The sequence below is a fragment of the Bufo bufo genome, chromosome 6 (assembly GCF_905171765.1).
Source record: "Bufo bufo chromosome 6, aBufBuf1.1, whole genome shotgun sequence".
Classification (NCBI taxonomy): domain Eukaryota; kingdom Metazoa; phylum Chordata; class Amphibia; order Anura; family Bufonidae; genus Bufo; species Bufo bufo.
This window is the reverse complement of record NC_053394.1, coordinates 372,911,607-372,933,888: the sequence shown is the minus strand read 5'-3', so window position 1 is coordinate 372,933,888 and position 22,282 is coordinate 372,911,607. Positions and strand designations below refer to the sequence as shown.

At 44.2% G+C, this 22,282-nt stretch overlaps 1 protein-coding gene across 1 annotated transcript in view; it reads left to right on the top strand.

Annotated features, from left to right (window-relative positions):
* Positions 1-10,714: 10,714 nt before the first annotated feature.
* Positions 10,715-22,282, top strand: part of TOM1L1 (target of myb1 like 1 membrane trafficking protein) — a 99,128-nt gene continuing 87,560 nt past the window's right edge. Inside the window, exon 1 of the mRNA XM_040437018.1 lies at positions 10,715-11,056. Coding sequence (XP_040292952.1) covers positions 10,999-11,056 — 58 coding nt within the window. The 5' untranslated portion in view covers positions 10,715-10,998. The remainder of the gene's footprint in view (positions 11,057-22,282) is intronic.

The window sequence follows — 22,282 nt, the reverse complement described above, 5'->3', positions numbered from 1 at the left end:
GGCTCGGCACAAGCCATCAGTTCTCTGAAAGGTGCAGAGTCCACTTGGAAAGGGAGGGACTGTAGCACCAGTAACTTGGACAGGAGCATGTTCAGCTTCTGCGCCGTTGGATGAGTGCATGCATACTGTTGTCTCTTGGAAATCGCTTCGGTGATCGATTGCTGACAGAATGACTGACGAGGAGTAGGAGGGCGAGGAGCAGGAGCATCAGGACCAGCAAATGATGGGAAGGACAGAGAGCTCCCTTCGGCTGAGGTGGTGGAACCTTGGCTGCCTGAAACCGGATGCGTGCCACTGGGTGACGCAGCGGTTCCTGCGGCAGACTGGACCACCACATCGGAGCCACGGTTCTCCCAGGCCACTTTTTGGTGACGCTGTATATGTTGACACAGGGCCGTGGTGCCAACATTGACACCCTGTCCACGCTTCATCTTCCCACAGATTCTACATATGGCCATGTTCACCTCCTCCGGCTTAACAAAAAACTGCCACACCGCCTATAGGTGATTTTACCCCCAACACTACGCACTGATAGACTGCAACCGCCACTGCCTCCGTAACCTGTGCACCGCTACTTCCCGGGCAGGTAGGCTCCTGCAAAGCATGTGGTCTACCCCGGCACGTTTGGCTACCGACCTCACACTACTGCCACCCTGCTGACTCCTGGCCATGCTAGCGACTTGCTGGCTCCACTGCTGCCTCACGGGCAAGCTGCCACCCTCTTCTCCCGATGATGATGAAGCCCCTTCGTCACCCGGCTCCCAATTGCGATCGGCTACATCATTATTGAGTACTGTCTGCACGTCACTGATGTCCTCCTCAATCGTCTCTGAGCCAGGAGCCTGACTGCTTGCAACACCAGCTCCCACGCCACTCTCCTAATCACTACTTGCCCGCCTACCGGAGGAAGCGGCGGATGTCTCCTCCAGATCTTGGCTAGGCAGTAGCTGCTGGCTGTCTAGTTTAGCACTTCACCAGACAACGGCTAATAAGCCCTTTTTTTCCCATTAATACAAGCCAAAAAATGCTTTAGAACATATAACTGCACCGCACAAGGGCAAATAAGACGTAGAAATATTTCCATGTAATAAACCCTGTTAATGGCTGTAACACTCCAATAACAAGAACGGTTTGCTGAAATTATATAATGGCAATTTGGATCCTCAGTCAGTGCAGCAAGGTGTAATCGGATTGTTCCTATTACCCAGGCTGTAACCTCCCCTACTGAACCCTGTTCAACATAAATGCTGTGGAATGATTCCTCCATATCCTTTCCCTACACCTTGAATAATCTTTCTCTGCACTTGTAAATCATTTTTTTTAGCACACTGAAGTTTTTTTCGAACACTTTCCCTAGCGCCTGCTGACGTCTCTCCCTGCACTAAGTACACTGGTAAATAGCAGAATCCAAGATGGCTGAGGCTATTTATAGGGCTGTGACATCACAGGGCTGGCTGATGATTGGCTGCATGCATGGCATTGTGGGTGATGCCGCCTTCCCAGAGTTCCTTGCTTTATGTCCTCACACATGCAGCAGCCATTTTATAAAAAAAATTTGATTTGTTATCACGAATTGCGAGGAAATTCGGCTTCAGTGCGAATCAAATTTTCCTGAAATTCGGATCAAATTCCACTTTGTCAGCTTCGATTCGCTCATCTCTAAACACCACCACTAGGACCAGCAGCCTGTGGTCTCTGGATCTGCAAGACGGTCGTGTGGAGGTCAGCTACCTCCAAAGACAGCCCCTGCAGCTGTCCGGCCAGTGCAGCAATAGGATCCATGGCTGTACTGAAACAACCAAAAATTACAGTTTTGGCGGTTTATAATGTCACGCTCATGTGTGGGAGAAAAAAACACCACACCAAGCATAGGAGGGAAAGGGGATACTGGAATAAGGCCTGGAAACTAGGGAAGAAAGATGGACACCTCCTAGAGAAAACCCTAACTCCAGTCCTGACAGACTACCAGTATGAACAGGCCCCAAAAGTAGGCAAGTTCATACATCGGATACCTAGAATACTATCTCACCCTATAGGACCCTGGAACTCATGTCAGGACTGAGTCTACCTGTTCCTCCAAAGGGAAGGACGAACAGGAGTCTCCCTCAGGCCTAATGACAAACAACAGGGAAAGGCAACACACACAAATATATAAACAAAATATAAAAGGGAAAAGAAACACTTATCTTCAATGAAGCTTTGGTAGCACCAGGAACTCAGCCAAGAACCAAACACAATCTAACCACAAGTCCAACAGAAGCTATAAACCGCATAGCATAGTGGGAGAAACAGCAATAAATAAAGAAGGATAATTGACCACAATAGCCACACCAGGGAAAGAAGGTGTGGAAGCACCAGAAACAACACAGACATACTGTAATTTGATACAAAAGAAAAACATGTTAGATCAAACCATGTGTTGCCAGTCTCACAGATCTCCTGCCACCTGTCGTGGGATTGTCTGTATGTTTCAGTACGTCCGTGACAGTATGGTACATGTAGTGTATACGTGTGTGTGTATGTTGTGTGTGTACATGTGTGGTGTGTATGGTGTTTGTGGTGTATACGTGTGGTGTGTATGTACAGTATGTGTGTGATGTGTGTATAGTATGTGTATTCACCCATCAATTGGCACCGGTTCTTCTGTGAAAAGATGTCAAAGTTACAGGGGGAGAACTGCAGCAGAAAAGACATATCTCCTAAGAAAGGACACTCCACCTGAGAAAGATTACTCTCACTGAGAAAGGTCACTCTCCTTGAAAAAGGACATGCCTCCTTAGCTATTAACTTGAACTAATCTAGCAGAGCAATTGGAGGAATGAACAAGGAGATCTTTGTTAGGCCTCATGCACACGACCGTTGTGTGCATCCGTGGCCGTTGTCCGTTTTTTTTCGCGGACCCATTGACTTTCAATGGGTCCGTGGAAAAATCTGAAAATGCACCGTTTTGCAGCCGAGACCGTGATCCGTGTATCCTGTCCGTCAAAAAAATATGACCTGTCCTATTTTTTTGACGGACAACGGTTCACGGACCCATTCAAGTCAATGGGTCCGTGAAAGAACACGGATGCACACAAGATTGGCATCTGTGTCCGTGATCCGTGGCCGTAGGTTAGTTTTTATACAGACGGATCCGAAGATCCGTCTGCATAAAAGCTTTTTCAGAGCTGAGTTTTCACTTCGTGAAAACTCAGAACCGACAGTATATTCTAACACAGAGGCGTTATCATGGTGATGGGGACGCTTCAGGTTAGAATATACTAAAAGAACTGTGTACATGACTGCCCCCTGCTGCCTGGCAGGTGCTGCCAGGCAGCAGGGGGCAGGCCCCCCCCCCCCTGTAGTTAACACATTGGTGGCCAGTGCGGAAGGCCCCCCCCCCTCCCTCCCCTGTAGTTAACTCATTGGTGGCCAGTGGGCCCCCCTCCCTCCCCTGTAGTTAACTCATTGGTGGCCAGTGCGGCCGGCCCCCCCTCCCTCCCCTGTAGTTAACTCATTGGTGGCCAGTGGGCCCCCCTCCCTCCCCTGTAGTTAACTTATTGGTGGCCAGTCCGGCCGGCCCCCCTCCCTAACCCTGTAGTTAACTCGTTGGTGGCCAGTGGGCCCCCCTCCCTCCCCTGTAGTTAACTCATTGGTGGCCAGTGGGCCCCCCTCCCTCCCCTGTAGTTAACTCATTGGTGGCCAGTGGGCCCCCCTCCCTCCCCTGTAGTTAACTTATTGGTGGCCAGTCCGGCCGGCCCCCCTCCCTAACCCTGTAGTTAACTCGTTGGTGGCCAGTGGGCCCCCCTCCCTCCCCTGTAGTTAACTCATTGGTGGCCAGTGCGGCCGGCCCCCCCTCCCTCCCCTGTAGTTAACTCGTTGGTGGCCAGTGGGCCCCCCTCCCTCCCCTGTAGTTAACTCGTTGGTGGCCAGTGGGCCTTCTCCCCTCCCTCCCCCTCCTAATTAAAATCTCCCCCTATCATTGGTGGCAGCGGAGTGTACCGATCGGAGTCCCAGTTCAATCGTTGGGGCTCCGATCGGTAACCATGGCAACCAGGACGCTACTGCAGTCCCGGTTGCCATGGTTACTTAGCAATTTGTAGAACCATTATACTTACCTGTGAGCTGCGATGTCTGCGTCCGGCCGGGAGCTCCTCCTACTGGTAAGTGACAGGTCATTAAGCAATGCGCCGCACAGACCTGTCACTTACCAGTAGGAGGAGCTCCCGGCCGGACCTCACTTACCAGTAGGAGGAGCTCCCGGCCGGACGCAGACATCGCAGCTCACAGGTAAGTATAATGGTTCTACAAATTGCTAAGTAACCATGGCAACCGGGACTGCAGTAGCGCCCTGGTTGCCATGGTTACCGATCGGAGCCCCAGCGATTAAACTGGGACTCCGATCGGTACACTCCGCTGCCACCAATGATAGGGGGGAGATTTTAATTAGGAGGGGGAGGGAGGGGAGAAGGCCCACTGGCCACCAACGAGTTAACTACAAGGGAGGGAGGAGGGGCCCACTGGCCACCAACGAGTTAACTACAGGGGAGGGAGGGGGGCCGGCCGCACTGGCCACCAATGAGTTAACTACAGGGGAGGGAGGGGGGACCACTGGCCACCAACGAGTTAACTACAGGGGAGGGAGGGGGGCCCACTGGCCACCAATGAGTTAACTACAGGGGAGGGAGGGGGGGGCCGGCCGCACTGGCCACCAATGTGTTAACTACACGAGGGGGGGCTGCCCCCTGCTGCCTGGCAGCACCTGCCAGGCAGCAGGGGGCAGTCATGTACACAGTTCTTTTAGTATATTCTAACCTGAAGCGTCCCCATCACCATGGGAATGCCTCTGTGTTAGAATATACTGTCGGATTTGAGTTTCACGATGTAACTCAAATCCGACGGTATATTCTAACATAGAGGCGTTCCCATGGTGATGCGGACGCTTCAAGTTAAAATATACCATCGGATTGGAGAAAACTCTGATTCGATGGTATAAAAGGGACTCCTGACTTTACATTGAAAGTCAATAGGGGACGGATCCGTTTGCAATTGCACCATATTGTGTCAACGTCAAACGGATCCGTCCCCATTGACTTGCATTGTAATTCAGGACGGATCCGTTTGGCTCCGCACGGCCAGGCGGACACCAAAACGACTTTTTTTTCATGTCTGTGGATCCTCCAAAAATCAAGGAAGACCCACGGACGAAAAAACGGTCACGGATGGACCGCAAAAAAATACGGTCGTGTGCATGAGGCCTTAGAAAGAGGTTGTCATGTACTATATGATATCCGATTTTCTTTTTTTACATTAATCAACCCTTTAAACGGGTTGGCCCATCTCAGACTTTGATGGTATATTGCTAGGATAGGCCTTCAATGTCAGATAGGTAGTGGTCCTACCTCTGGGACATGCTCCAATCTTCAGAACTGGGCACCCTAAGTGAAGGCAGTCACTCTGCTCATTGCTATGGGAGTTCCAAAAAACCACAATTGGCTGTTTTTGAAAGTCCCATAGCGGTGAACGGAAGGCGTGTTCTAGAAATTGGAGCGGGTCCCAGAGGTGGGGCTAATATGCCATCAATGTCCAAGATGGGATAACCCTCAAAGAAGCTTCACCAGGCCAATCTATGGATTTATTCTCTATGCTGTTTATTCCCTCAAAGTGACACTATTGCCAAAATGATTTGACCGTATATGAAAGTGTCACTACAGCGCAGATTATTTTCTCCTTTTGTCCTTAATTTGATATTTTTAAAGATTTTTTTTTTTTGCATGATGCACATGTGTTTTTATTCACGCAGCATGTTCTATATTCTGCGTTTTTCACGCAGCCCTGGCCCCATAGAAGTCAATGGGGCTTCAGTGAAAAACTCATTGCATCCGCAAGCAAGAGCGGATGAAATGCGTTTTTCACTGAAGGTTACTAAGAGATGTTGCTTGTAAACCTTCGGTTTTTTATCACGCTCGTGAAAAACGCATCAAAACCCTTTGCACTTGCCCGGAAAAAACTGAACAACGGAACGCGATCGCAGACAAAACTGACTGAACTTGCTTGCAAAATGGTGGGAGTTTCACTGAACGCACCCTGAATGCATCCGGAGCCAATCCGCCACGCTCGTGTAAAAGAGGCCTTAGGGGGCGCTGAATGGTGAAATGGGCAGTGAGAGCAGCACTCACACAGCTCCATGTCCGCTGCCTACACTCTTCTCTGTGTACTACCTGCCGTACAATAGACGTGTCATTCTGCCATCAACCAACCTCCCATTAGAGATAACGAGCTCTTGCAATCAGTTTTACTGTAGGCAGTAAAACGAGATATCAATCAGTCTGCAGAGTAGCTGTGCGACCACTAGGTGGCAGTACATGTGAGAACTGCAATATGTCATATCTTGTTGTATGGTCTTACCAAAATCAAAAATATGAAAACAATGTTTAAAAACTATTTTTAAAAATGTATTTTTCTTCTTTTTTCCCTATTGAATTACATCGTCAGGATGCAACAGTCTTCCGTAGGGAGAACATTGCTTCACTGGATGCGTACTTGCTGCATGGCAAGTCCGATTTAAAATAAAAAGCCTTGTGTTTAGTGGTATTCAGGTACAGACCAGATAGGAATGGGATAGAAGGGCTTGCAACAGGAGGCATGGGCCCACTGGGTCGCTAACGTTTTTCATTTAAAGGGGTTGTCCAGGATAAGAAAAATATTCCCAAAACAGTATCACATCTGTCCACAGGTTGCATTCACTTTAATGGAGCTCAGCCGCAATACCACACACAACCTATGGACAGGTGTGGTGCTCTATTAGTAAGCAATGTTCTTCTTACCCTGGACAAGGCTAAGCAAGGGATAGAAGTTTAAGGGACTGCACACCTGTCACCCCTCCTGATGTCTTTTTCAGTAACTACTTGCATTCCCCATGTAATAGCAATTCTGGATCATCTATTCTTCTGACTTTATGTTGTACCACTCCTTTATTATTCCTGCTAGAAGTTATGAATGAATTGCTCATAGTTTGCAATGAAGCTCCAGCTGGGTGTTACCAGTTGGGGATGTGTCCCTGCACAGCCTGACATTATCCAATCAGTGTGGCCAGTGTCAGACTGTGCAGGGACACAACCCCAACTGGTAACACCCAGCTGGAGCTTCAATGCAAACTGAGGAATGGTGCAACATAGAGTTCTAAGAATAAATGCTCTGGAATTGTTATTACATGGGGCATGCATGTAGTTACTGAAACAGACATGTCCAAAGGGGCGTGGACTTTTCCACAGGAAATCTAGAGGTCACTACTCGTCACAATCCCAGAATTGCACCACAAAAAAGTTATAAAAATTAGCCAAAAGTCAACAAAAGTTACCCTAAAATGGTACCTTTAAAAATTTGAGCTCACCCCGGAAAAAAACAAACCCTCACATCACTCCATTGACAGCAAAAAAACCTAAAAACTTATGGGTATCAGAATATGATCAACTTGCTAAATAAAACGATACCGTATAAGGCTGGGTTCAGACCTGAGCGTATTTGATATGCGCGTTTAACGCGCGTTTTTGTCGCGCGTTTTTATGTGCGTTTTTTGCAATAGTAAACGCGCGTTTGTGTGATTGACTGCAGTGTCCTATGGCCACAAACGCGCGTCAAAACGCCCCAAAGAAGCTCAAGAACTTGTTTGAGCGTAGGGCGTTTTTCAGCGCGTTCAAACGCGCTGTAAAACGCTCAAGTGAGAACCAGGGCCATAGGGAAGCATTGGTTTTCATGTGTTGAGCGTTTTACAGCGCGTTTGAACGCGCTGTAAAACGCTCAAGTGTGAACCCAGCCTGAGGGCTCCGAAAAAAACACGTCACAGAAACTTCTTGCGGTATTTTCTATGCTGCATGCCTTTTTTGAGGTGTTTTTATCAGCTTCCTTTTCTAAACAACTAAGCGAACAACCTTTTTTTTTTGCTGTTTTATTTTCTTCTACGGAGGAGGTGATGTCATAACTAGTGATGAGCTGCAGGGGCTATATTCGAATTCGCAATATTTCACAAAATATTTGGGCGAATATTCGCCATGTATTCGCGAATTCAAGATTATTTTCTTGATTGCGAAAAATCGGCTATGTAATATTCGCGTAATGCGCGCGAAATACAGGCGTGGGTCGCTTTTGCTACATTTTCCAAGCTGCTAGAAGTTTCCTGAGACTGGAGAAAATGGTTGGCACGGCAGAACATTAAAAATGGCTTTATATGCAGTTAGAGTGCTCCAATATATTTGTGATTGCGCTAATCGGCACTAATGATGCAAATATTTTGACGCAATACATGAAACTTCACATTTTAGCAGGTCTGCATGTATGTATGGACATCAGAAGCTATCACACTACTTAACACACTGCACTGCAACAGCTACACTATATCAGGATATAACCTAAACTGACTATTTGTATTATACACTCACCTAAAGAATTATTAGGAACACCTGTTCTATTTCTCATTAATGCAATTATCTAGTCAACCAATCACATGGCAGTTTCTTCAATGCATTTAGGGGTGTGGTCCTGGTCGAGACAATCTCCTGGACTCCAAACTGAATGTCACAATGGGAAAGAAAGGTGATTTAAGCAATTTTGAGCGTGGCATGGTTGTTGGTGCCAGACGGGCCGGTCTGAGTATTTCACAATCTGCTCAGTTACTGGGATTTTCACGTACAACCATTTCTAGGGTTTACAAAGAATGGTGTGAAAAGGGAAAAACATCCAGTATGCGGCAGTCCTGTGGGCAAAAATGCCTTGTGGATGCTAGAGGTCAGAGGAGAATGGGCCGACTGATTCAAGCTGATAGAAGAGCAACGTTGACTGAAATAACCACTCGTTACAACCGAGGTATGCAGCAAAGCATTTGTGAAGCCACAACACGCACAACCTTGAGGCGGATGGGCTACAACAGCAGAAGACCCCACCGGGTACCACTCATCTCCACTACAAATAGGAAAAAGAGGCTACAATTTGCACGAGCTCACCAAAATTGGACTGTTGAAGACTTGAAAAATGTTGCCTGGTCTGATGAGTCTCGATTTCTGTTGAGACATTCAAATGGTAGAGTCCAAATTTGGCGTAAACAGAATGAGAACATGTATCCATCATGCCTTGTTACCACTGTGCAGGCTGGTGGTGGTGGTGTAATGGTGTGGGGGATGTTTTCTGGGCACACTTTAGGCCCCTTAGTGGCAATTGGGTCTCGTTTAAATGCCTGAGCATTGTTTCTGACCATGTCCATCCCTTCATGACCACCATGTACCCATCCTCTGATGGCTACTTCCAGCAGGATAATGCACCATTTCACAAAGCTCGAATCATTTCAAATTGGTTTCTTGAACATGACAATGAGTTCACTGTACTAAAATGGCCCCACAGTCACCAGATCTCAACCCAATAGAGCATCTTTGGGATGTGGTGGAACGGGAGCTTCGTGCCCTGGATGTGCATCCCTCAAATCTCCATCAACTGCAAGATGCTATCCTATCAATATGGGCCAACATTTCTAAAGAATGCTATCAGCACCTTGTGGAATCAATGCCACGTAGAATTAAGGCAGTTCTGAAGGCAAAAGGGGGTCCAACACCGTATTAGTATGGTGTTCCTAATAATTCTTTAGGTGAGTGTATATAAGCTATCTAACTATCTATCTAATGTAATGGCACAGAGCACAGCAATGACACTGCAGTCTCTCTCAGAACTTTAAAAAACTGTAGAAAATGGCTGCTGGGGAGGTTCTTATATATTTAGTAAGGGGTAGGCAACTTTCCTATTGGTTGCTAGGGATGTTGCTAAGCTCAGACAAAGACATTGCAGCCTTCTCATTGGCCCACAAGCAAGAAGGGAGGATACCGGTGGAAAAAAAAAAATCTAGAATATTCAAAATTACGAATATATATCACTATTTTCTAAATATTCACGAATTCTCGAAGTGCCGATATTCGCGATTAATATTCGCGATTCAAATATTCGCGCCCAACACTAGTCATAAGAACAGAAAAATGCCAAAACCTCCAACATGTTGCATGTAAAAAATAAAAAAAAAACACCAGGAGCAGAAACACACTTGTGTCTCCTGAGCTTCATATTTCCCATAGACCTTCAGCTACTATTAGGAGCTGGTGTTTTTACTGCAAAAACACCAAACAACTGCCAGTACAAAAAAAGCAACTAAAGCTAGAAAAGTACACATCCTGAATGTGGTATCGCCGTATCCGTACTGATCCGCAGAATAATAATATCGTTATTACCATACAGTGAATGACATAAAAAAAAAAACGAACCCAAAAGAACATTGTTTTATTTCACTCTGTGCAGAACGTCTTTCAGTACATTATATGGTAGATTAAATGGGGTCTTTGAGACGTCTTAACTGATGACCTATACTCTGGCTAGGTCATCAGTATCTGATGGGTGGGGGTCCGAAACCCGGGATCCCTGCCGATCAGCTGTTTGAGAAGGCCTCGAATGGGGCACAGCTGCATCTAGGCTATGTGACCGATGAACGTGAGGTTGAGAAGTCTTGGAAAACTCCTTTACAAAATTCAACTCGCTCCCTAAAAAAAATGGACAAATCATAAAGGTATAGCGAGGTTGAAAAAAACAAAAACTGGTTGCAAAGGAAAGGGGTTAAAACTCTTCCCTTCTAAATCTTAAGTAACCCTTTAACATATTTAAAGGTTTCTCTCATCTCCACCCCACCTTTTCTTCTGTCCTCCAGACCATACCGGTTTTTTCTATCTTTCTCAGAGGAGAGCAGGACTTCCCACATTATGAGGGCAGAGATGATTCCTTCTCACGTGATGGTTACCTGGAGCTGCTTCCTGGGTTTCTGTTCCACCCAGGTCCTCCCCCGCCTCTTCTCCTCAGCCAGGTCACTCTCTGCTCCGAGCAGGTCTCTTCTCGCTCAATGGAAACTACAGAAGACAAGTCACGTCATTAATGTGTTTCACTGTCCACTATCTGCCCTGAAAGCTTCAGGACTTCGAGGACCGAGGCACAATCATGGCTTTTGGGAAAACTGTGAAAGACCCCTTCAGCACCACCGTGGGACATCTCATCGGTAAGTGACGGCAGATTTTCTGAAATTCTCAGAACATGAGATAACCTGTCGGAGCAACAAAAACACACCCTGGGGCGTTTCTGTGTAACCCCTGGATGGGACAGAAAGAGGCACTGAACCGATGGTGGATGGGAAAAAAAAAAGTAACAAAAAATTAGAAAAGTTTGTCAGGGGCACCAAAACTTTTACATAAGAGCTTGTGCACATGGCCGTATGTTTGGTATAAAAAATGCGGATCGGATGTAGACCCATTCATTTCAATGGTGCCGTAAAGAATGCGGACAACACACTGTGTGCTGTCCGCATCTGTATGTCTGTTCTGCGGTCCCGGGGAAAAAAAATATTGGAAAATGTCCTATTCTTGTCAAGATCAGGCATCTGTAACATAGTGCGGGACCCACAGAAAGGGATAAGGCTGGATGTACATTACCGGTATCCGTGTTTTGAGGATCCGCGATACGGTTGTGTGAATGAGGCCTTAGACTGTATGACAGCTGAGGCTAGCAGATGTGATTTCATGCAGCTCATCTTACAATACTGCACAGCGTTATCTGTAGATCTACCTGACTGAGCACAATATACGGAAGCTGTGGTGTAGTATGAGCCCCCCAAAATATATATTGGGGCACACCCAAATAAAGTACATTCCACGGAGCACCACGGCCTGGGTGTGACTGCGACCTCATTATTCCCTCTAGCGATGCCACGGTCCCAAAGAGGTAGATAACCAATTCAGCTCTGCTACACCCATACGTAGTGTACTTATGTAATCACCCGAGGTAAGAGTTCATTACCCTTCACCTTCCGCTGCGCTGTCTCATGTCGTGATTCATATTAGGTAAAACCTGACGATAATTTGATCCTGGTGATGATTATTCCATATCATGTCCTACCTCGGTCCACTGTGCTCCGTACACTACCCCCAGATGCCGTATATTAGCAGAATCATGACTGCACACGTCGTTATCTAGCCTGGCCCTGCCTAACACCTCCATTGATTACATTATGTCAGGATATTTACTTACCCACAATGCTACTGCACACTGGCCGCAGGAGAAAGTCGTGTGTACAGTACGTTACATTAAGGGGGAGGTGTCGTCATGACAAGACATCAGGCTTTAAATCAGGTTTTATTTTATATATATATATATATATATATATATATATATATATACAGTACAGACCAAAAGTTTGGACACACCTTCTCATTCAAAGAGTTTTCTTTATTTTCAGGACTATGAAGGCATCAAAACTATGAATTAACACATGTGGAATTATATACATACCAAACAAGTGTGAAACAACTGAAAATATGTCATATTCTAGGTTCTTCAAAGTAGCCACCTTTTGCTTTGATTACTGCTTTGCACACTCTTGGCATTCTCTTGATGAGCTTCAAGAGGTAGTCCCCTGAAATGGTCTTCCAACAGTCTTGAAGGAGTTCCCAGAGATGCTTAGCACTTGTTGGCCCTTTTGCCTTCAGTCTGCGGTCCAGCTCACCCCAAACCATCTCGATTGGGTTCAGGTCCGGTGACTGTGGAGGCCAGGTCATCTGGCGCAGCACCCCATCACTCTCCTTCATGGTCAAATAGCCTTTACTTTCAAAGTTTTCCCAATTTTTCGGCTGACTGACTGACCTTCATTTCTTAAAGTAATGATGGCCACTCGTTTTTCTTTACTTTGCTTTTTTCTTGCCATAATACAAATTCTAACAGTAGGACTATCAGCTGTGTATCCACCTGACTTCTCCTCAACGCCACTGATGGTCCCAACCCCATTTATAAAGCAAGAAATCCCACTTATTAAACCTGACAGGGCACACCTGTGAAGTGAAAACCATTTCAGGGGACTACCTCTTGAAGCTCATCAAGAGAATGCCAAGAGTGTTCAAAGCAGTAATCAAAGCAAAAGGTGGCTACTTTGAAGAACCTAGAATATGACATATTTTCAGTTGTTTCACACTTGTTTGTTATGTATATAATTCCACATGTGTTAATTCATAGTTTTGATGCCTTCAGTGTGAATCTACAATTTTCATAGTCATGAAAATAAAGAAAACTCTTTGAATGAGAAGGTGTGTCCAAACTTTTGGTCTGTACTGTATATATATATAATAAAAAAAAAAAATTAAACGAAGAGGGATATTCATCAAAATTGATGTAAAATGAAAGCTGGTTTAGTTGCCCATAGCAACCGATCCACGGAGGAGCTCTGCAAAATGAAAGCTGGAATCAGTTTACCTACATTACCTGTGTGATCACAATACTGCAACTTTGGGTAGAAAACATATCTTAAACCCTATGATTTTTGGAAATTTAATGATTAGATCATGGTTAGGTACAAATAGGACGCATCTTATAATTGCCGATTAAATTGTTAGAAGGCTTAACCTGTAGGTCCAACCTGTCTTTCCTGCGTCACTTGTAGTGTAGGTAGGTTATCATATTTCCTCAGGTTCCTATAAATGGTGTATATGGAAACCAGAATTACTTTGTTGGAGTCATGGTGCACGTTACCCAATGCAATGGAATTTTTTGGTTTCTCGAGTTGTATGTAAACAATGGACGGTTGGCGTGCCAATTATTTACACAACCAAAAGTACGTAAGAGATCAGGATGTATATGATGATGTATGGGAGCGATACCTTTATTGGCTAACCAGCAAAAACCAGATTGAAAGTTTTCAAAGCACAGATGCTCCTTCAGGCAGATTTTTTTCTGGCTAACACGGTAATATGTACTTTTTGCTACACATTGACGTAATATGTGACAGAGGAGTGAAAATTCAGAAATATGTTGCTTCAATCACACCATTTTACCTGGGAAAAATTGTAGGGGGTCCCTCAACCCCAATCTGCCACTGCTTTGAATGTACAGGTAGTTGTGCATAGGTGGCTCTCTCAATTGACGTCTACAGGAGTTCTAACACCAGCCAAGCACAAATAGGTGGGACTGAATAGTGTCTATGCTATACATCATTCCAATATCCCTTTAATGGAGTTTTGCTTGTCAGAACTAATCATTTCATCATCATATGCACACCACCAATCACAATTTTTTTTTACTGAATCCACCAACTGAGCGGCATATCCAGAGGTGTAACGGTTCTGCACAGGGGGAAGTGGGATGCGCGAAACACATTTGAGTGTGCCACGCAATGCTTAGTTAGGCTACTTTCACACCTGCGTTAGGTGCGGATCCGTCTGGTATCTGCACAGACGGATCCGCACCTATAATGCAAACGCTTGTATCCGCTCAGAACGGATCTAAAATTCTACACAATACTCAGTGGGTCAGATTTAACATAGATCAGCATAGTACAAGGTCAATGATAACCAGGAGCGCTGTTGGAGGCTGCACTTAATTTATGACGAGGCGTCCACCATGTGTGCTAGCGATTTGTAAAGTGGCAGAACTGTTCTCGTCATGTACATCTATGACCCTTTTGATGTACTCCATGATCTCATTAGCCTTGGCAGCAGCTGCCTGACACTGGTTTCTACAGTTATATTTACTGTTCACTAAAAGTCTCTTTTCATGTCTGTTTTGACCTCTGATAAAATCTCTGCACAATGTATGTTTGTCCTCCTCTTGTTGAACCCTGCCTATTGCTGTAAGCAGTTTCGCATGATCAAATCTGCTGATAGACCCCCATTGTCGACAGATCATAGACAGGATTATGCAATGGTCTGAAAGAGTCACTGTCTTTTGGCTTGTGTCCGCCGCTCCACTCGCTATGTGTCTGCCTTTCTGGTGTGTATGTGTGAACAGGAACTTCAGTGTACTTCACCTCAGGTTCTGCACTGCAGGGGTTACACCCTTTCTTTCCTTGGTGTGTGCTGGTTTCCACCTGCTGACTAATAACTTATCTACTCCCCCATAAAGGCTGGCTACTAGGGAGGAGCGACAACTTCGGATGGTACATCCGAAGTCGATTCGCTAAAAACTTCGTTCTAATACTGTATGGAGATCCCGCTCCGTACAGTATTAGAATGTATTGGCTCTGATGAGCCGAAGTTATAACTTTGCGAAGTCGCGCTAGACTTTGTGTAATAACTTTGGGAATTAATTATTTCACTGTTAAAAAAAACCTCAGTTTTGGTTCCAAGGTACCACTCAGAACCGAACCCGAGTTTGGTACCAAGGTTTTTTACAGTAGTAATTAATTCCCGATGTTGTTACATGAAGTCTTGCACGACTTCGTGAAGTAATAACTTCGGCTCATCGCAGCCAATACATTCTAATACTTTACGGAGCGGGATCTCCGTACAGTATTAGAACAACGTTTTTAGCGAATCGACTTCAGATGTACAATCCGAAGTCGATTCGCTCATCCCTACTGGCTACAGGTCCAGTCTGGTTCTGCTAGATTTTGCTAAAAAAAAAAAAAGCTATGTCCTGTTTGTTCTTGTGTACCAACTGCTTCTGGATTACTGGACTTTGACTCTGGCTGCCCTGACCTCAGCCTGTATCTTGACCACATATATAGGGATGAGCGAACTTGTGTTTTCAAGTTCGGCATACAAGGTAAGATAAGATGCCTTTATTGTCACTGTACAATACAATGTAATACAATGTACAATACAATGAAATGTTGTTTGGAGCAATCCAAGGTTTAGGTTATCTAAGAATTCCGTTATGGATTCTGCTACCACGGACCATAACTTACGGTCTGTGGAAGTGGAATCCATAGCGGAATTCTTAGATACCCCGAACGCGAACCTTGTACGCTGAACTTGAAAACACAAGTTTGTTGGCTCGCATTGGTGTCTCTGATCCACATGGATGTCAGCAGATGACCGTTCCTGGTGGTTGGCACAGAATGTATTGTTATTAGTTTGACCTCTGGTGGTTGTTTTTCAGTACAACAGGTTCATATTCACTTTGTGCATGAAAAAAGTCGCATCTTTGCAGAAATGAAATGTAAGTCAACCCTGGGACGGAGTAGAAATTAGACTGTTTTTACGACAAACTCAGGCGCAAAAAAGGTGCACCTACACAAATAGGTCGGTAAAAAAGTAGTAGAAGTTCGAAAACTTCTAAATTAGTTTCAAAAATCAAAATAGTGGTACGAGGCGCAAAAGCCTCCAAAACGGGTGCAATTTAATTAGTAAATGTAAGAAAAAAAACTGTCTAAAACAGCATTTTTATACTAAAAACAGGCGCAAACACTTTAGTAAATCTATCCCACTGTGTTTATCCTTTCTAAAGTGAAGTGTGCCTGAAAGGTAGGCTCATACGTAAGTATTAGTAATCATGGGAAACAGCAAAAATATCATAAGATTTCTCCAGAGGACCAAATACCACATACAGTACAGACCAAAAGTTTGGACACACCTTCTCATTCAAAGAGTTTTCTTTATTTTCATGATTATGAAAATTGGAGATTCACACTGAAGGCATCAAAACTATGAATTAACACATGTGGAATTATATACATAGCAAACAAGTGTGAAACAACTGAAAATATGTCAGATTCTAGGTTCTTCAAAGTAGCCACCTTTTGCTTTGATTACTGCTTTGCACACTCTTGGCATTCTCTTGATGAGCTTCAAGAGGTAGTCCCCTGAAATGGTTTTCACTTCACAGGTGTGCCCTGTCAGGTTTAATAAGTGGGATTTCTTGCCTTATAAATGGGGTTGGGACCATCAGTTGCGTTGAGGAGAAGTCAGGTGGATACACAGCTGATAGTCCTACTGAATAGACTGTTAGAATTTGTATTATGGCAAGAAAAAAGCAGCTAAGTAAAGAAAAACAAGTGGCCATCATTACTTTAAGGAATGAAGGTCAGTCAGTCAGCCGAAAAATTGGGAAAACTTTGAAAGTAAGGGCTATTTGACCATGAAGGAGAGTGATGGGGTGCTGCGCCAGATGACCTGGCCTCCACAGTCACCGGACCTGAACCCAATCGAGATGGTTTGGGGTGAGCTGGACCGCAGACTGAAGGCAAAAGGGCCAACAAGTGCTAAGCATCTCTGGGAACTACTTCAAGACTGTTGGAAGACCATATCAGGGGACTACCTCTTGAAGCTCATCAAGAGAATGCCAAGAGTGTGCAAAGCAGTAATCAAAGCAAAAGGTGGCTACTTTGAAGAACCTAGAATATGACATATTTTCAGTTGTTTCACACTTGTTTGTTATGTATATAATTCCACATGTGTTAATTCATAGTTTTGATGCCTTAATAGTCATGAAAATAAAGAAAACTCTTTGAATGAGAAGGTGTGTCCAAACTTTTGGTCTGTACTGTACATTTTGAAGCTACTAGAAAGAATGGTCTAACATTTAGGCCACATATGGGGCTTACCCCAAAGTGTTAAGAGTTGGAGCAGCTTTTAGCTGTCTGAGGTATCGAACAGTGTCAGCAGTACAATTTAGTACATTTTATGTGCCTTCAGGTAATCTCTGCCATTGCTTTGCCTACTCTCTGAAAGGTGGTGAGCATCTTAAAACTCCAAAAATTCACAATTTTTTTGTCCAAATGTTGTCTTGCGCAAAAATTTGCACCATTGTAAAGTGACATGTAGGGTTTAGTGAATTTCTCCCTATAACTTCACTGCCCGTTTCTTAGTGTAGTCAGTCCCCCTCCACTATCTTGACAGATAGTCTGTTCCACAACACACAGGGCATCTGTCCCCAGCTAACTTATTGTGGAACAGTCTACTGCAATAGGTGACGGAGGGGTCCTGACTACATTACCAGACAGAGATGAAGTCAGTTACCTAAGGAGTTTTTTTTATTTTTTTTATCTAGTATGATACCTGAATATTGTAGAGCATGTGAATCTAGTGTATTACTTTTAAACATGCAGCCACCTGTAAGTTGAACTAATTAGAGCTAAAGGGGTCATGTCATGATAATTATCAGAGATGAGCGAAGTGAGCTTCCAATGCTACATCCAAAGTCCCTTTGTTCAAAACTTCTGATTAATACTGTACGGAGATCAGTCTCCGTACAGTATTAGAATGTATGGGCTCCGATTAGGCAAAGTCAGTTATTTGCGAAGTCACTCGAAACTTTGTTGAATAACTTCGGTAGCTGATTTTTAAAGTGGAAAAACACTTTAAAACTTGGAACCGAACTCGGCTTCTGTTCTGACTGGTACCTCGGAACTGAAGCCGAGTTCGGTGCCAAGTTTTAAAACTCCTGAAGTTATTCAACGAAGTCACGCGCAAATTCGATTCAACGGAGCCCACACATTCAGATCTCCGTACAGTATTAATCAGAAGTTTTGAACTAGGCAATTTCAGATGTAGCATCCGAAGCTCGCTTTGCTTATCACTAATAATTAGTGTTAACAGAGTGGACTTCTATCCGAATTTCAGAAAAAATTTGATTTGCGGCGACGCCGAATTTCCTTGTGCTTTGTGGTAATTAATTTGTCGATTTTCCCTAAAATGGAGTTAAAAAAAAAAATCATACTTACCCATTTGAGCGCAAAGAGGCCACTGCAGCCATCTTTCTTAAAGATCCTACCTGATGTGATGACATCATCATGCGCCGTGCGACATTTTGCTCTGGATCTTCAAGCAAGATGGCCGCTGTGGCCTCTTCGTGCTGAAATGGATAAGGTTATTTTTTTTTTATGAGTAACCCCTAAAATGCTTTAATATTGATCTCAAATGCCACGATCAGCAATGAACGCGGCATCTGAAGGGTTCAATTACGGGGGGTGGAGCAATAGCTGTACCCTGTCCTTCCACCCGCAACTTACAAAAAAAATGCGCTTTCTGACAAAGTAATTTGTCACTAAGCAAATTTATTTGTAAAATTCGGAGAAGTAGCCTGCCCTAACAAGTGTTAGATAAATAATTAACTAGAAGAATATCGAAAATAAAATCAATCAACACAGAAAGCAGCTTACACACCCTGGAAGCAAATAAAATTTATGAGCCTTACACGTCAGGATGATGCACTTAGGATCAGTGAATCAGGTACATGGCACAGGATGACGTGGTTGTCTTCTCTACCCGGTGTGAGCCCAGTGCAGACATTTCATGAGTATTACTTTACTGAGAGAGTAGTGGATGCATGGAATAGCTTTCCTGCAGAAGTGGTAGCTGCAAATACAGTGGAGGAGTTTAAGCATGCATGGGATAGGCATAAGGCTATCCTTCATATAAGATAGGGCCAGGGGCTATCCATAGTATTCAGTATATTGGGCAGACTAGATGGGCCAAATGGTTCTTATCTGCCGACACATTCTATGTTTCAATGTTTCTATGACACCATCCCCCCCAGTGCCCCCTTACAGTAGTTATGCATCCTTAATGTCCCCTCACAGTAGTTAAAACCAGGGGCGTACTGGAAACTTAAAATGTCCCTGGAAAAAATACAAAAAGTGTCCCAGTTTTGTTGTTGGGTCCAAATTCATAGAAGGCAAGGCCAGCAATTCCATATTATAGCACCCCAACAGAGCCAAATACCACAGTCCATCACAAAATACTGCTAGCAGCACAGAATACATCCCCAAAAACTTCCACTGGCCAGCCGTGAGGAGGGCCCAGGTGGCCCCCTGGGCATTGGCCCACCGGGAAATTTTCCTGTAAGGTCTATGGCCAATCCGGCCCTGGTTATAACCCCCTCAAATTAAGAAAGAGAATCCTCAGTGCCCCAATAAATACATTGGGCAACAGCACTGTTTCTTTGTACGTGGTGCACGTCCCTAATACCCTCTTCTGCCAGAAGGTCTGAGATATCGGTAGTGTAATGGGACAGCATTCCTTCATGTTCAGGCTATCGCCTGTGGTTTTTATTTAGAATCCACCACCAGTTTGCAAACAAAAAGTGACATTTCTGACTTACATTGGTTGCCCTTTTTTAAGCTGGGGTCTGTGCACTCTAAGTGCCCCCTCACAATAGTGCTGCCCCCTTAGTGCCCCCTCACTATAGTGCTGCCCCTTAGTGCCCCCTCACAATAGTGATGTCCTCTTAGTGCCCCCTCACAATAGTGCTGCCCTGTAGTTTTACTAAAATAAAAAAGTAATGCTCCCCCATCCCCATTTCCCCAATGAATGGAGCACATCATCTCCCGGCTTGTGCGCTCTCCTGCACAGCTCAGCAGACGCAATGATGTCACTGCATGAAGAGAGGAGAGCACAGGACAGGGAATGGTAAAGCAAGATCTGGGACAGTCGGAAGGCATGATTCATGTAACCTGCCGCTGGTGGACCTGATGCTGTTGCACCATTTTCCCTATGGTTAAGGTGGCCCTGGTCATGCTAACATTATGGGTACATTACAGAGTTTACACAAAAAACACCATGGGACTCTGGATTATCTTTTCTTAAAACTTTGTTTTGTTCCATTCCACTGTTATTCCTACTAGAATACAGTTGGGGTGTGTCCCTGCACAGTCCAACACTATCCAATCAGTGCTGCCAGTAACAGACTTCATAAGGACGCACTCATTTGACAAGGGGTACAGTAACACCCATTTGTCAATATGTTTGTATATTTCTAGGAAGAATAACAGAGGGACAACACATCTCAGAGATCATCCAGCACTCATAGATTAGGAGAATGCAAACAGAAAACATGTCAGGAGAGAAGACTGGTCCTCTTTAACCCCATCCTACCCTGCATTATTACGGTGGTGCAATTAGGTAGTTAACACAAAGCAGATTAATAGTACAGCGCTGTGAGGGTACGGGCTCATCACTCCCAGGTGTCACCCTGCTCTAATGGCCAGGATCAGTGATAACTCTGATCCCAGCCTTTTAACTACGTAGTTGTGGCATCTATGTGTTAAAAGGGTAACTGTCATGTTTTCATCAAAAAATCTATTTTATCATATGTTACTGCTGCAGGAGCATTATTCATAAAGCCATCTTAAGTTTCTTCACATGCCTCTGTTTTCCTTGAGTTTTTTCCTTAGTTACAGCTGTTTAAACATTTACAATATGAGGACCTTCTCAAGATGGCTCCTCTGCCAGTTCTCTGAGGCCAAAACTGCATTCCCTCACTTCACATACACACTTGCTGTAGCCAGCAGCCCCCTGCCAGCCAATCAGATTGGAATACTGAGAGACACGCCTCCTCACTCTGAAGCCTAATACAGGCATGCAGTGTGAAGGACCGCCCCTCTGTCTTCTTAGCCAGAGACAGGTAAGCCCTAGCAACTGTCTTTTAAGGGAGCAGTGGACAGGGACAGAGAACATTAATGAAAGCTGTTATTATAAGGTAATTACAGATCTTTTGGCATTCATTGACAGACTAACTCAGGTATACATGCCTAGCTCTAATAAACTAGCAAATAAAAAAAACATGACAATTACACTTTAAGTGGGGGGGGGCATTCTCTCTCATCCCAACAACCTTCCCCAGGAATGTGATTGCAGGGTGCCAAGAGCCTATGGCAGCAATGGGCCGATCAGTGTATTATATGGGTAATCAGAAAACTGCATGTTCAAATGCCCTACTTGAACAAAAAATCATTTTTAACTCAAAAAAGTGTTTGAAAAAATAAAAAAAATCAAGTAAAATATGCATAAAAGAATATAAAAAAAACTGCATAACTTGTATTGCCACATCTATAAAGAGCCATACAATAAAATGCATACATTTTTATCCTGTATAGTGAGCATTGTAAAAAAAAAATGCCAAAAATAGTTTTTTGTTCATTCTAATTGTCCAAAAGAATTTACCCCAAAATGGCACCAATGAAAACCTACATGTCTTCCTGCAAAAAAAAAAAAAAACTCCCACTGCTTCGTCAATGAAAAAATGGAAAAATACAAATGTTACAGGTCTTTGAATGCAGCGACACAAAAAATTGCCAGGAGCTGCATGTTAAAAATATTTTTAAAAAACTATATAAAATTGGTACCGGCGTAATTTTACTGCCTCAATTTTACTACCCCAAAGAACAAAGTTGTCATTGTAGTGCCCTGGAGCAAGGGTACTTTGGACTATGGACATTTGTGGATATTTGCCCCTATTGCTGCTATGCAAAGCTACTTTATTGCGCCTTGAAAGGTTATCGTGATTTATGCTGTTGGTGCACTTTTACTGTTTTTATATTGTTTAACTACTTTTGATATGTTTATTGTAAGATATCCTGTTCATTTGCACTGCTGTCGCTCTATATTTGCACTGCACTGTGGAAAAGGTTAATACACAGCTGATACTGAGAGACTTTGGGACTTTCTACCTCTGCAAAGTTTTGGAGGGAAAAAAACAGACACACTAACCTTCTGGCTGGTTAAGCTCTGTTCTTTAAAGGGCT